Genomic DNA, 14,364 nt, shown 5'->3' with positions numbered 1-14,364 from the left:
TCTTCATCGTGACACTGTTCCGCGTGCTTCACCATACCTTCAATCTTGTTGCTCTTTGTAATATGATGTATTTTATAAAATGTGTGATCCAGTATTCTTTCTGTGCCATTCAATATGTAAATAAGAAAATAAACTTTTTTGTATGGAACCACTGTCTCCTTGTGTGCCACTGAGAAAAGCGGCTCAATAACGGCCAAAAATTACAATAACAACAGCTCTGATCGCATTATTCTAACCTGCTTGAACTAAGTCAGCCACGCTTATTTTCTGCGAGAATCTTGCCGGTATTTCCCGTCTTTAATACGACTTTAATACGTACGTATGCATGGCATCGTTAAAGCACTTGCGCGCAGCTCTAGACGGTGTAGTTGAATATTTTAAGAGCTTGAGGTAAGTCAGAATTGAACGCATTTCTATCGAAAGAGAAACCGAAACAGAGCATATCACGTGCCGAAAGTCTCGGAGGACGTAATTAGTGGTCTGACCAGCCGTTCGGGGCGCTGGCGCTGCTCGGCCGCAGGGCCCTATGGAAGTGTCCGGTCTTTACGTAAGTACGTTTCTCTATGTCCTGAGTATGAGACAGCTGCGTCACCCATCGGCAATAACGCGAACCGTAGGCAGGTCGCCTCTGCTTGTCGCGCCTTCCCGCCGGTTTCGCTACACTTTCGTAATCGCTGTTGTTGTACGTCGCGCTGGCTACTCATTAGCCCCATATTTGTGGTCACGTCGGTATTTAGTCGCCGAAACGAACACATTCTTGCGTAGAGCTGCTCGAAAATAAATTATTTGGGTCAAGACAAAAACGAAATCTGAGGAAAAACAACGTGCCGATGGTGGGAACCGAACCCACGACCTCCACGACCTCCGAATATCGCGTCGGTGCTCTTCCAACTGAGCTACATCGGCCGCTGTCCCACCTGCTACTTCCTGGGGTAAACAGACGCCTGACCACGGCTGGTTTCGAGGGCAGCGCTCACTCTTTTCTACGCACGTCCCACTCGAGATTGACCGTGGCCTGAACTACTTGGGGTAGAAATCCCGGCATTATAAAGAAAGCCCGGCATTTGTAACCTTTACTCCATAGCCACAGACAGCTGTCTCCAATTAGAGTTTGAAAAGAGTGGCGAGAAAAGGTTGAGATGCAATTTTCTTAGTAAAAGAATAAAGCGTGTTTTGCAGCGGGCCACACAAATATCCTACCCAGGATGAGCTACAGAGTGGTGTTTTACAAACATTAAGTTGCCCTCAACGCGCCTTTGCAGGAAGTTATGGCGCGCAGCAAGATGGCGGTTGCATAATTCGCTCAGCGACAAGAGAGACAGTCTTGTTTCTCGGCAAATACGAGGGGTTATTTGTCAGCGCCCTTGGACGCATCTCTTAGCTAGGTTGTCATGCCCCTTCCCCAACTTTTAGGACCACGACTACAGCCCAGTTTGCACTTTTTCTTGCGAACTTCACAACTGTACATGGCGGCTGAAAGATTTCACTGCCACACAGGAGCCCTCGCCCGTCGTAAAAACTTTTAGTGTATAGGGTTAGTGTTAGTGTTTGTTAGGGTATATGATTAGTGTATAGGGTGTATAGGGTTTAGGGAAGCAAGACCGTAATCCTACTGGGATGCTATTTTACCCTGCTGGTTTTGGGGGGGAAATGGGCAAGTAGAATTTGGGGTTCACCTCCCACAATGCCCGGCCGGTCGTCGTCGTAGTCCTGGTCAGGTTCTGTCCCTCGAGCCATGGTTGTCTCAGTCCCTGCAATGGCAAAGCGGCAAAGAAAGTCACACGTCTCCACTCTTTCCGCTTCAGCAAAAAAAAAAAAAAAATGCTGCGACTTTGGTCGAGGTTAGAGATAATTTGTCCCTTATAAGGGACAGACTACACGATACCACGATATTACGAACAGCGCATAGCAAATATACATTGACGAACAATGTATGTCGCGTGCGACCGGCAAAGACAGCATGTTATTAACTGATTTGAAATTCCCCATTGTCAGATGTGTGGTGGTTACCCTGGCTCAGCGCATAGGAACGAAATTTGACCTTTCACCCAACTACCATAACCTTTTTTTCTTCTAAACCTTCTCCCACCCGTACTCTACTTGCAAGGCAGAATCGGGCCACTACATCATAAAATCTATACGTCCTGTTTTTTTTTTTTTTTTTTTTCGAAGAGTTTGCCACAAGGCATAAGTCGAGAAAGGGGGAATGGGATGCAGGAGATAGAAAGTTAAAAGAAGGAGTGCAGTCCAGTTGTGCTTATGAATTCGAGAAGGTTGGCAGTATAGCGATTGTCCATTGTCCATTTGATACGTCCTGTTCTCTGGCCTCGTTTGGTAAGTCGTCCATTCCGATATCCTTCACTTGGCGCAGTGCCTTAATCCCCAGACTACTCGGGTGCATACTAGGACAACTGCATCTTCAGATCCCATATGCTATTCGTTTTCAAGAAACTGTTTCATAGACTGGAGAGTCGATAACAAACGAGAAGTAAGCATGAAGTAATGCCGAAAGTTTGGCAAGTTGGTTAACGTTCATGATGGAAAATAGTGCGAAAAAGTACACTAAGGAAGGAAGGAAGACACGGACAAGCGCTTGCCCGAGTCTTCCTTCCGTCCTTCGTGTACTTTTTCGCGCTATTTTCCATCATGATCGTAAGCATGAAGCTTCCACAAGAAAAATGAACTGCCCCAGCGTTCTCCTCACATCGAAATATTGTGATGCCCGACCTTAGTCTTGTGTGCATTCGAAAACCATATGCACTGAGAGCTGCCTATACTTGCAACAAGGACCTCTGCCTCAGGTATAGAATATTGTTAGTCACACAGACTGTGACTAAAATGCGAAGACGCCAACCGGTGACGAATCTGAGAACGTGTAAAAGACTCTCGCCTGTGTTAGTTGTATCTTCCGTCGATGTAACTTCACCTGGGCAGAGAACAGAGGCGTGGTTTCATAGACATAAAAAGTAACCGTTATATATACAATGAAACCTAATCAATTCTAATTCGCTTAGTTCAAAGTTAATTTATATGAATCGACGTCTTTCTTTCCCCGTCAGCATAATGTCTGTATACGAAAAGCAGCTTCCAAACAAACTAACCGATGAACAGCAGAATCATTACGGTAATTCATGAAAAAAAGAGAAGAAAAAAAGAAACGCGTATACAGACTGAAAGCCGCGTTGACATCTTAATTGTAACACCACAGATGCGAGGGGAAACTTAAGTTGAAGGATGGGAAAACGTTAAGCTCTCAAATTCATCTTGTGCCAATCTGTTACGTTAAATCAGATCTGTTGGAAAGCGCTGATGCGTTCGAGCCGGAAGAGTTATACTTTTGGACATACGTTACACTGACACATAACCTAACCTTCATGTAATGTGGCGCCGAGAGAGCAGGTTTTGTTATAAGGTGGGATTCAAATAAAGTACTAAACACATTGCTCAAATAAAGCTCGAACTCTCTGCTAGGAACTTCTTCGGGATCGCCAGGCGGGAGTGTTTGAATGCGATCAAGCTGGACCTGTTGAATACCAGAATGCTTACGCAACCGCCTACAGTGATGCACGTTAACTCTCCTAAGCTGCAACTTTCGTCGATGAAAATCATCCCTCGACCAGACATTCGGATTCTCTGATGATTTCAAAACTTTCTTTAAACACACGCTTCAGAACCAACCTGAATGCCATCATCGGCGGCACATTGAGGAAGGTGGGTAGATATTGGAGACGTTTGCCGGGTTTAGCAACTGACACGCTATACATCATAACACTGACGACAATCAGAATTTTACACACGGAAACAACTCAAAACGCACAAGAGGGTAAAGGTGAGTTCCATGTTTGCGAAAACACAAACACAAATGCGCGTGCTCACCAACGGTGACAGTGATACTCGCTGTCTTGGTTGCCCTGCGGGTGACAGGGGGCGCTGGCGGCGTGGTCCTGCGATCGGACGTCTCCTCGTGCCCGACGCCATGGTCTCCCAGTTCGTCGCCGCCGCGCTCCAAGTGGGATGGCATGTCGTGCTCTTCAACGTTCATGCCGTCGTCGTCCTCGTCTTCGTCATCGTCTCCACTTTTGCTTCCGGGCTCCTTCTCTGGCTTATCTGCTAGACGTCCCCCGCCAGCGGCGCCACCAGCTCCGGCTGAGCTGCTAGCGAGCCCTGTTGAAGTTGTTGCGGCCGGGGGCCCAGGCTTGGGGCTCGGCTTGGGGCTTGGCCTGGGGCTCGGCTTTGACGCAGGCGCGGTTGTCTGTAATCCATATTTGTGTCAGAAACAGCTGAAATACAGCAATACCACTGCACAACAATGACTGATGGCTTGCGACAAGGCGATGGCTTCCGTGTATGAAGCCACGAACTAGGGCCCGAGTCACTGAGGTAGCCCCATTCCTGTATTGATCGAATATTTATGTGAAACTCCCAAGGTGGAGTAGATTTGTAATAGGGGAGTAATTACTCAATGGCATTCCCCCAAACGCAGTCATACGGCTACAAAGGGTTATACAGCTTTCGCGGAAACTTTGTAGTTAAAGAAAAATTAGTCCTGGTCCGGAGACCAGGACTGGCTGCGCTTGAGCGGATGCCAATGAATAATTACTCCCCCTATTACCCATTCTCGTATACAGAATAGTAGACACTGCAGGTTTAGCATAATGGAGATCTTCCTGGCGGCGGCGACACGAGCGCAGTGACATCAACGCGGCTGGGTGGAAAAAAAAATGCAAATGCGCAGTCGGCGTCTGGTAATCCGGTATCTCTCCACCACTCTAAACGTGTGTTTTGTTTGTTAGCACACTGCTATCTAGCTAATATTCAAAGCAAGCCGACAACCTAAAGTAAAGGGAAAAAAAAAGTGGGCATTAAGGAACAGCGATAAATAAACGTGCTAGTTTATTTGTGCGTCATACAGTATGCAGAATAAATACGTTACCTACGACGATTCGCTACTCATAATAATAGTAAACAGCGAATGTTTCAGTGAAGACTCTCAAATATTATTGGGTCGGGATTGTTTAAGCAGAGTCATTTCTTGGATTTACTACCGGCCGGGGTGGATGTCCATCGTTAAAAATATTCTTTAAAAACCGGTTACTCGACCCGCCTCGATGGTGCACTGGTTAGGGCGCTCGGCTACGATGCACAAGGCTGCGGGATCGACTCCCGCTTTTCAGTGGAGTCGAAAAGCAAGGTGCCCGTGTGCTGTGCGATGTCAGTGCACGTTAAAGAACCCCTGGTGGTCGAAATTTCCGGAGCCCACCACTACGCAGCCTCTCATAGCCTGAGTAACTTTGGGACGTTAAACCCCGTAAACCAAACCAAGCCATCAAACAATTAAACTATGAGGATTCACTAAACAACTTTCAACGCAGTCTGGTGGCTATAGGGACAACTATGAATTTATAGCAGGAGCCAATAATATATCACCTGATCAGTAACTGCCGGGAATAAACAAGATCTTTAAAACTCTGCATTGAAATAAAAAGAAAAAAAAAATCGAGCGACTTTTTGCACAAAGCAGAAACCGAGCGATTGAGGAGGCCAAAGAGTTCGGTTCCAGCGCATCGTCCGCTTACGACATATTCAAATATCGAGCGCCAAAATTTGAACTGCCTTTTATATATAATAACGACGCGTGATTTCATCAGCTTCGTCGCTCTCAAAATATTGACCATTTCTCTAGCGGTTACCGTCTTTTTTCTCGCATCTAGGAAAGAAACGAAATAAAGTGCATGCTGCAGTACAGTGATAAAGCGGCCAGGGTCCGTATTCGAAGTTTGTCTCGTTATCGAAAGCGTCGCTATCTCCCTGACCTTGAGTCATCTGATTGGTGTAAACACCGGCACTGGATGCCAGTTTGATTGCCACCACTTCCGGTTTCGGTGTTTCTACCAACCAGATGACTCGAGGCCAGGGAGAAAAAGACACTTTAAATAAAGACCCAAGCTCGGAATACGGGCACAGATCGTACTTGGCCCTCCAGTCATCGCAACACGGCAGTAGCCGACAATGCATTCACACGTAGTTCGTGGAGAGCTGCCTGCTCACCTCAAACGCTCAGTCTCAGTCGTATGCGAGAAAAAGAGGAGAGTCGGATTTTTTTTTTTTTTTTTTTTTGCACAGCAGGGCTTTGTAAAAATGTGTCGTTTCTTGCTCTGAAAGAGATACGGCATATTGTATCCATAGCTATGAATTTGCAACTGGCACTAAACCATCAGACTTTGTTAATTCAAACATAATTAGTCATCATCAGCCTTGGCCCACTGCAGTGCGAAAACATCTCCCATGTTCCTCCAATTGCCTCGGTCCTGTGCTAGCTGCATCCACTTAACCCCTGCGAACTTCTTAACCTCATCCGCCCGCCTAACTTTCTGCCGCCCCCTGCTACGCTTTCCTTCCCTTGGAATCCAGTTTGTTACCCTAAGCGACCATCGGTTATCCTCTCTTAGCACTATATCTCCTGCCCATGCCCTTTTCTTCTTCTTGATTTCCACTATAGAATTTTAGTAACTCGAAGTTATTTCTCTGACACACTCTGGACGTTTCCTATCTCTTAATGTTACCCCTACCATGTTACGTTCCATAGCCCTCTGCGTTGTCTTCAATTTAAGTAGAACCCTCTTTGTTAGCCTCCACGTTTCAGCACCATAGGTTAGTATAATTTGCAACTGTTGTATGATACTGGTAAGCTGCTAGTCATAATCAGCGAGTACTTGTCAAATGTGCTCCATCCCAATCTTATTCTTTTTGTTATTCCCCTTTCATGATCCTGATCTGCGGTTACTACCAGTTCTAAGTACACATATTCGCCTACTACTTCCAGTGCCTAGCTACCTAACGTTAACTGCTGTTCCATAATTATATCATTACATAACAAACATAATCAGTAACATAATACCGCATTACTCTTATATTAAATGAGGGACGCCGCGGCTCTCGCACGTCACAGAAAATATTTTCTACTTTAACCGTTCTATGCTGAGTAATTTTCGGAAGTTTTTGCTGAAACATCCTGTATAATGGTCCACGGTGGAACTAGACAAAGAGGATGGCTACCCAATATGAAAGAGCACTGAACAAGGGTAGAGGTGGAGCCTCAGTTCACAAGCCGAGCCAACGTTGAGGCAAGTGGAGATGACTTCGTCTGTGCAAATGCATGTCCACTTATCGAAGCGTTGGTTAGGCTTTCGAACTCAGGCTCGCCCTCAACCCGTGTTGAGGGCTGTTTCATCCGATATAACGGTGGCATTTATAGCGAAGAAACCAATATTAGTGATTTGTGATTCTGGCCATTCTGGCCAGCCAGGTCGCCAACAGTGTCAAATGGTCGCTAGAGCTGTGAGTTTTATGACTTCCATTAACTTCTTCACTCTTACGCTGTTACAAAACGACAAAAGAAATTAAAATCAGAGAGAAACTGCTTATTTTCAAGTGAGATCCTCTTCGCCGCGAGCCTTTGTGGTGAGCCCGGCCCCGCTGTAGCGTAAGCACTGTGGACGTTAACCGCAAATGTTGCATGTTTCTGAAAGCTTCACCCTTAGGTGGGTTGGAGGATAGAGTGCTTATCGGATTGAGTGAGTCTGCCAGCGCTGTGCGCACTCTCACCTGTCCGCTGCCCCCGCGGAGTCCGTGCGGCTGAGCCTTGACCGGCTTGTCGGCTTGGCTTGGCTTGAAGGTTGAAGAAGGCCGGCTCGGTTGGCTCGGTTCGACCCCGACTTTTGGTACGCCTCGGGTGACCGGTGGGCGGTCGCCTCCAATGCGGGCTCGATCATCGATCTTCTTGGCAGCTGCCGTCGCCTTCGTTTCAGCCTCTGCGGTTTCGATGCGCGGGTTAGTGAGCTTCTTCGCTAGATTTCACATCATTTTGCGTTCATACATTACGCTCTACTTTTCGAACTAAGGTACGCAAGGCTACGCGTATTCAAGCGAAACGTCATGAACTGTATAGGCTGGGTCTATCACTAATGTGTCTCTAGAAAGACGTGTCGTGAAGCCAATAGCTGTATGTACTCATATTGAAAGTATATGTTTGCTTTCGCGAAGATTAGATACATAGTTCAAGGACTGTCACTAAGCTAATCCGAAAGGGTGTAACAGGTACATAAGGGTTAGTTAGCTGTATAGGGGATTAACTGCGTTCGTACCCCGCAAAAAAGGTGAAGAACGGCCCCCAGCCAAGCTTCGGAATTCGTACTTTCCTGCGCCGCTGATTTGATGAAATGCGTGCACTCTCCACTGCGCTCAGTTTTTCGTGTAGAGTTTGAGTATTGCACCAACGTCATAGTGTACAGCTAAACTATATTACATGATATTCACTGCCGTCACTATTACCTCCAGAAGTTAAATGCGATATAATTCAGGGCTATTTTAGCGTACCATCATGCGTGCTTGCATTTTTAGGATTTATGCGATACATTTGCGCATACACGTGAATCATGCATCGTTAATTCATTCAATATTCTTCGGATATCTTAACCGCAAACATTACGTCTTCTGACGAAATGTTTTGGCTTGGCTCGTTTGCCATTTTTTTTCTTATTCTTTGTTGTCTATGCTTACAGCTTCATTTTCCTTTCTTTAAACTGGCGTGGATCTCGTAGCCCTTGCTCAAGTTTCCTCACAAAAACAGTTAAGTCCTATAATTCTATTTTTTTTTTCCAATAAGCCACCAGCAAAAGTAACAATCTTGACATCTCCCCTTTACAGGTGCATTGCTTCGTTCATGATGAAGACAATATTTAAGTCATTTACTAGTCACCGGAAGTATTAGGTTTCAGGTGTGTTTTAGCAGAATGCCGATTGTGTATCGTACGCAGGCATGAGGGATTAGGGACCATGGCATTTACTTAGGTAAACGAAAAACGAATTTGAATTAAGGTTAAAATAGTACTGGCCGCTGAAATTTCAGAAGAAGTCATCCGAGTCGACCTCAGAACAGGTTCTGATGTTCATGGACACCAGCGGAAGCATACTCGTGGGTAAAGAGTTCGACCGCATATATTTGGGCAGTACTATTTCCATAATTTACGTCAAGGGAGCCAACCCTACCGAAAAAGCTATAAGCTATGAGATATAAATAATCTCATACATGGTTTCTCCTGCTAAACTCGTACAAATCTCATACCATCTCATGCAAATATCATCCAACGTATGATAAATATATGGCATGGTATGGTATGTGTATCAGTTGGGTATGAGATAATGTGTAGGAAGTTATTGTGTTTCGTTGTTTTCTTGTTTTTTGTTTTTTTCAGTAGGAAAATATACTTTGTTTCTTATTATTGCTTTAAGCAGTTCAGCAGTGTAAGTCTCACAACTTGGTTCTTAACAGCACTTTTCAGCAACTGATTTGTGCACGGCTCTATAGAGCGTCACATAAGACCACACATTTACTGAGAAGCCCACTGCTTTCGAAAATGAGTAGCTCTAATCCGTTCTACTAACAGTCTATTCTCTACCGGCACATCCCAGCTCAATATTAGTGGCGCTTAGTTACACAGAGGCAGCAAGTTTTCATAATACGATGACTCTTAATCGCGTATTGATTTTGGTGAGACAAGAAGTATGAACGAAGTGTTTGTACAAGTGTTATACGCAGTGTTATACAGTGTTTAAATAAAAGTAAACTCGTGTAAAGGTTATATCCGATAGGCACGTCTGTAAAAAGATATGCACCTTTGTTCCTGTTCGTCAGCCAAGCAGTGAAACATCACGATGCAATAGCGGACATCCGGTATCCCCGGCCCTATCCACTACAATGGAATAATATGATTTCTGCACCGTGATTAGAGCAACGTGGGACACAACTTTTGAATGCAAGCACAAAATACACCTTCACTGTGACAACGCAAGGGAGTCGTTCCGTCTCCTTATACCATTCCTGAAAAATCGATCGCCATGCCCCGTCTACGTAGTCATCAGCGCATCAACATCGATTCACTTCTGATCCCTACTCATTCTTCGTGCATTGTTCCCGCCCTCAGTGCCCCAAATGCCCGGAACACTACGCTAATCTGAAACATTCCATTTTGTTTCGTCTAGTTACCATTCAGTGACCCTATTATTCCCACTCTTCTCCAACAACACGGCAGGTTTGGCTATCCTCAAAACCAGACGAAAGACGTGTCGCAGGGCAGCGTCCACATGCAGTACCGCAATACAGTTCCTCCTCTTTCGTTACGCAATGCCTTTTTGCAACCATCTAGGATCTGTTACAGCTTTAGATACACGTGACCACGAAGATGGTGACATAAGCGACCAGGTGCATATTATATATTTTACGGAACCTGCGACCGCCAATGAATGGACAACACTGCGGCAAAGCCAAAACCTTCGACTAAGAGTGGTACACGCATGAGTCCATCGAAGAGCCAGACTTACTGCAAGAGTTTCAAGTTCAAATTAGTGTATTGTGCAACTCGCACAGCGAACAAGGGATAATTTCATTGTATACTTCCCATTTGCATTTTCGTATGTTGTGCCCAGGTCACGCATTATGCCTTCACCCACCCGCCCATACCTACCCTGATACAATGTGCGAAGTTGGCAAAGCACTTACTGGCGACTGTTGTTGAACCGGTTTCCTTTTTCGTTGTCAAGGGGACATTTGCAACCGATGGCAGCGGTGCCCGACTGCTTGGAGGCGGTGGTTTCCCTGGAGGGGCCTTAGTGATCGTGGTCTTGATCGGAGTGCTCGCGCGGACAGTCTTAACGCCGGAAGCCTCGGCCTTCTTGGGTGGCTCCCAGTTATCCATTGTCGCTGCGAAAACAGTACACGTTGGTATTGGGGTTTCTCGATGCCATCGGATTATTAATAAAGTGTTATAAAATAGCAGGGGTTTGCAGCGTAGTGGTGATTTTTCACGTCTGGCAGGGAGCACCGGGCGGTGATGTGGAGTTTTGCCTCTGGTGTTAGCCCAACTATAGAAGCGCTGTTGTTTTATACTTATTGGTAAATTACCACTTGTATATTGATAGTGTATACAGTCTCACTTGAGTGAAAAAAGTTCTCTTTTATCGATTGTGTTGATAAGAAAGAAAGGGCTGTCCTGCGTTTGAAACCGTCTGGTCTGAAAGCGGAGCGCTAGACTGACGATGCGCTTTAGAAATAATTTCAAATTCTTCCATTGACATCGGTAATGGAGACATTTATACAACCGGTGTATGACGAAACTAAGCGTGCAATTTCTTGCGATAAGCAATACAGGCGATCAAGAAAACGAGATAGAAAAGTGTCAGCCACTGTAACAGAAGTTTGAACTGATAAAATAGCAGTTTGCTCTTCTTCTCAGGCAATCAATTTTACAAGCCAGATCCTACTTTAAATATGCATATTTCTGTGTGTAATGAGGAGATTATTACTCACAGCACTGGGAGGAGTTCGCATGGACCTGTGATGGCCGAGTAGGTTTGTCGGCGCAGAATTATTTGGCCTGTCTTGGTAAGCCTATGGTTATGATATACGAGGTGCGCTTCCGCCATGGTCAGATATTGTGCATGCCTGGCTGAATCAGTTTCTCCGTGGGCGCTGACTTAGCAGTTTTGTACGATATATGCTGATCAATAAAGATATCGAGAGCAGTGCTTTTGGCGAGCTACCAATGATGATTATGATGTATAAGAGTTGTGGTGACAATAGCGATAGTCACCGTGTAATGTAGCTGGAAAACGCGCATTTTATTTGCTTCGTCTTATTGGTGCATCAACACAATAGCAGTGTATGCCTACTGCCTCCCAACATGCATCCTTGAGCAGGGATAAGATCGAACTTTGAGGAGTAATAAGAAAATAATTATGCTCGTTAGCATCAGCTGCTGCGCAGTAACATTGTAGCAAAGGAAAAGCTTTACAAGTTCCCTAGAAACTTCCTAGTTGAAGCAAAAGTCGTCCTGGAAAAAGTTCGGACCCGAGACCAGAATGAATTTTTTACAACTTCGGTGAATGCTGTATAGCTTTTCGTTTTCTTTTTGTTTTTGCAGAATAACTGCGCTTCAGTGGATGCTAACGAGTATAATTACCCCTTTATTACAAATCTACTCTCTCTTGGGGATTCCCCTCAACATTAAACCAACTTTACGGACGGCGTCGGTTGCAAACCCTTACAGGTGCCTTTGCTCATGTAGTACTGATGGGACACAAATCGTTTTGCGATTTCATATATTTTTCCCTTAAAGACCTGTATCGTGACAGATAATTCAGGGTGAAGATTCTTGTACAAACTGTTTAAAGTCACTCGCAAACATTACTTCCAGGTTTATGCATGAAGACATGTACACATAGATTTAAGTATATCATGTTCATAGTCATCATCTTCGCATTGCTCACCGGACTGCTTCAACAGTTACCGAATATTACGCTATTGCTCTTCACAATGCTTGGCCAGCTTACGGCGGCTCAGTTAACAAAAAGGTGGCCTTCAAATCTAAAGCTGGACAATATTTTGTTCTGTATTTTTTTCTCTCATAACTCAATAAAGAGACCCCACACTCCCGCTATCCTTCTGCATAATTGGCTCAAGCTCAGCGATTGCTTGTGAAGAAAAGTATTAATGAATGAGAAATCTCAATCGAGTGAAAATTTATTATACGGGTCTAAGAATCGAGCAATGGGGTAAGGTCTTATTTTCTTAATTCCGCGATGATAGGTAGACCTTGTTGGGCAAGATTCTGCAGAAAAACAGAATTTGACTGACACCTAAAGGGAATCTGAGAAAGTAGGCTCATCATATCATCTTTTCAAACCGAGATTAAATATGAATTCCCAGCAAGTACATTTGTTTCAAAATAAATTGTTTATGAGAGCAATGATTCCGTCACAAAAACCAGTGTCCCCATAGATTCTCCCTCGTGACTCTCATATATTTGCACTTGGTGCCGAAAACTCATCTCTTAACTACTACGCGCGAGCGCAAGGCGAAATTCAAAAGGTCGATTTTACTCTACGCACCAGAATAATACACTAGTCTCACCAATATGGTTATAACAGCATTTACTGTGATCAACGGTTACCTCACAATTAAGTAGAAGGCTAGACTAGCCCTCAGCTGTGGCGTTCAACCGGGCGAACCGTGGGGCAAAAGCTGCTCCCGATAGAAAACAATCCGCGCCGACTCACAGCCAATGGTCTCCATTTCCGCCTCATCCGGCGTCGTGTGCTTGGTCGAAGCCGTGGTTGTGGTGTTGGGGACCCGGCGCGTCGCTGCCCTACGGCCAGGAGCCGACTCTGCGAGTGAAAAACAACACATCAATGCCCAGAGAGGGTGCACAGACCGCTTAATTGGCCGATCCTCTCTCTCTCTCTCTCATATATATATATATATATATATATATATATATATATATATATATATATATATATATATATATATATATATATATATATATATATATATATATATATATATATATATATATATATATATCTTTCATCTTTTCATCTTTATTTTCACTGTGAGGTACATGTGCATGGATTATCAGTATTACAGAAGGAGGTCTCGAAGTATAAACTGTCCAGGGGACCTCCTATGACAGAATGGATAAGATTAGCAGGTAACATACTAGGCAGTGAAGAAAAGAATATACAGGCGTGCGGAGAAAAACTATAATACAATACCAACAAGAAGCAGTGCAAATAAATTCTAAATAAACAGGAACTTCAAACAAAAAATGCACGAATTGCAGAAATTAGCGCATTATTAGTACAAGAATAAATAAAATGTAAACACGGAAACTATGATGCAGACAAACATCTTTAGTCGGTGGAACAAAACAAGGTAGAAAATAAATATGTCTTTATTGAACGATGAAATGAATGAATAGTACGCTGTGCTTTAATTTCAGGAGGCAGTGAATTCCAAACAGATATGCCTGAAAAGTATGCAGTTTATTTCCCATAATTGGTCCTGATTTTCGGTAGTAGTAGATTATGATGTTCAGCAAATCTGGTGTTATTTTTGTTAAAAAGCTTGGCTGACTCAAAACCACTAAGGACAACATGTTTATTACGCGTTTTAAAGATGACTGATGCCAACCTAAAATTAAGCTGTAGGGACAATGGCAGTATGTTAAGTGTGCGATAATAATTGACAACTGATGCACGGTAAGGGCTGAAGGTAAGTATGCGGAGTGCTTGATTTTGAAGGTGGGGAACACGTGAAAGGTGAGTGTTGTATGTGTTACCCCATGATGATATGCAATACGAAAGGTGGCTATGTATGAAGGAGAAATACAACATGTGAAGTGTAGGTAGGTCAAAGTAATCTCGGGCTTTAATTATTACGTGAATACCGAAGGCTGCTTTAGATTTAATGAATTTGGTATGCTGATGAAACTTTAGTTGATTATCTAGGACGACACCAAGAAATGT

General features: G+C 44.2%; 1 protein-coding gene across 1 annotated transcript in view; it reads right to left on the bottom strand.

Annotated features, from left to right (window-relative positions):
- LOC146179434 (uncharacterized) overlaps positions 1-14,364 on the bottom strand; it is a 136,194-nt gene that overhangs the window by 40,611 nt on the left and 81,219 nt on the right. The window contains exons 7-11 of the mRNA XM_084580195.1: positions 13,114-13,221; positions 10,559-10,759; positions 7,606-7,847; positions 3,877-4,252; positions 1,677-1,751 (exon numbers count right to left, since the gene is read on the bottom strand). Coding sequence (XP_084436321.1) covers positions 1,677-1,751; positions 3,877-4,252; positions 7,606-7,847; positions 10,559-10,759; positions 13,114-13,221 — 1,002 coding nt within the window. The remainder of the gene's footprint in view (positions 1-1,676; positions 1,752-3,876; positions 4,253-7,605; positions 7,848-10,558; positions 10,760-13,113; positions 13,222-14,364) is intronic.

The sequence above is a fragment of the Amblyomma maculatum genome, chromosome 9 (genome assembly GCF_055883805.1).
Source record: "Amblyomma maculatum isolate TAMU_Amacu chromosome 9, ASM5588380v1, whole genome shotgun sequence".
NCBI classification, from domain to species: domain Eukaryota; kingdom Metazoa; phylum Arthropoda; class Arachnida; order Ixodida; family Ixodidae; genus Amblyomma; species Amblyomma maculatum.
This window is presented reverse-complemented; position numbering and strand designations above follow the sequence as displayed.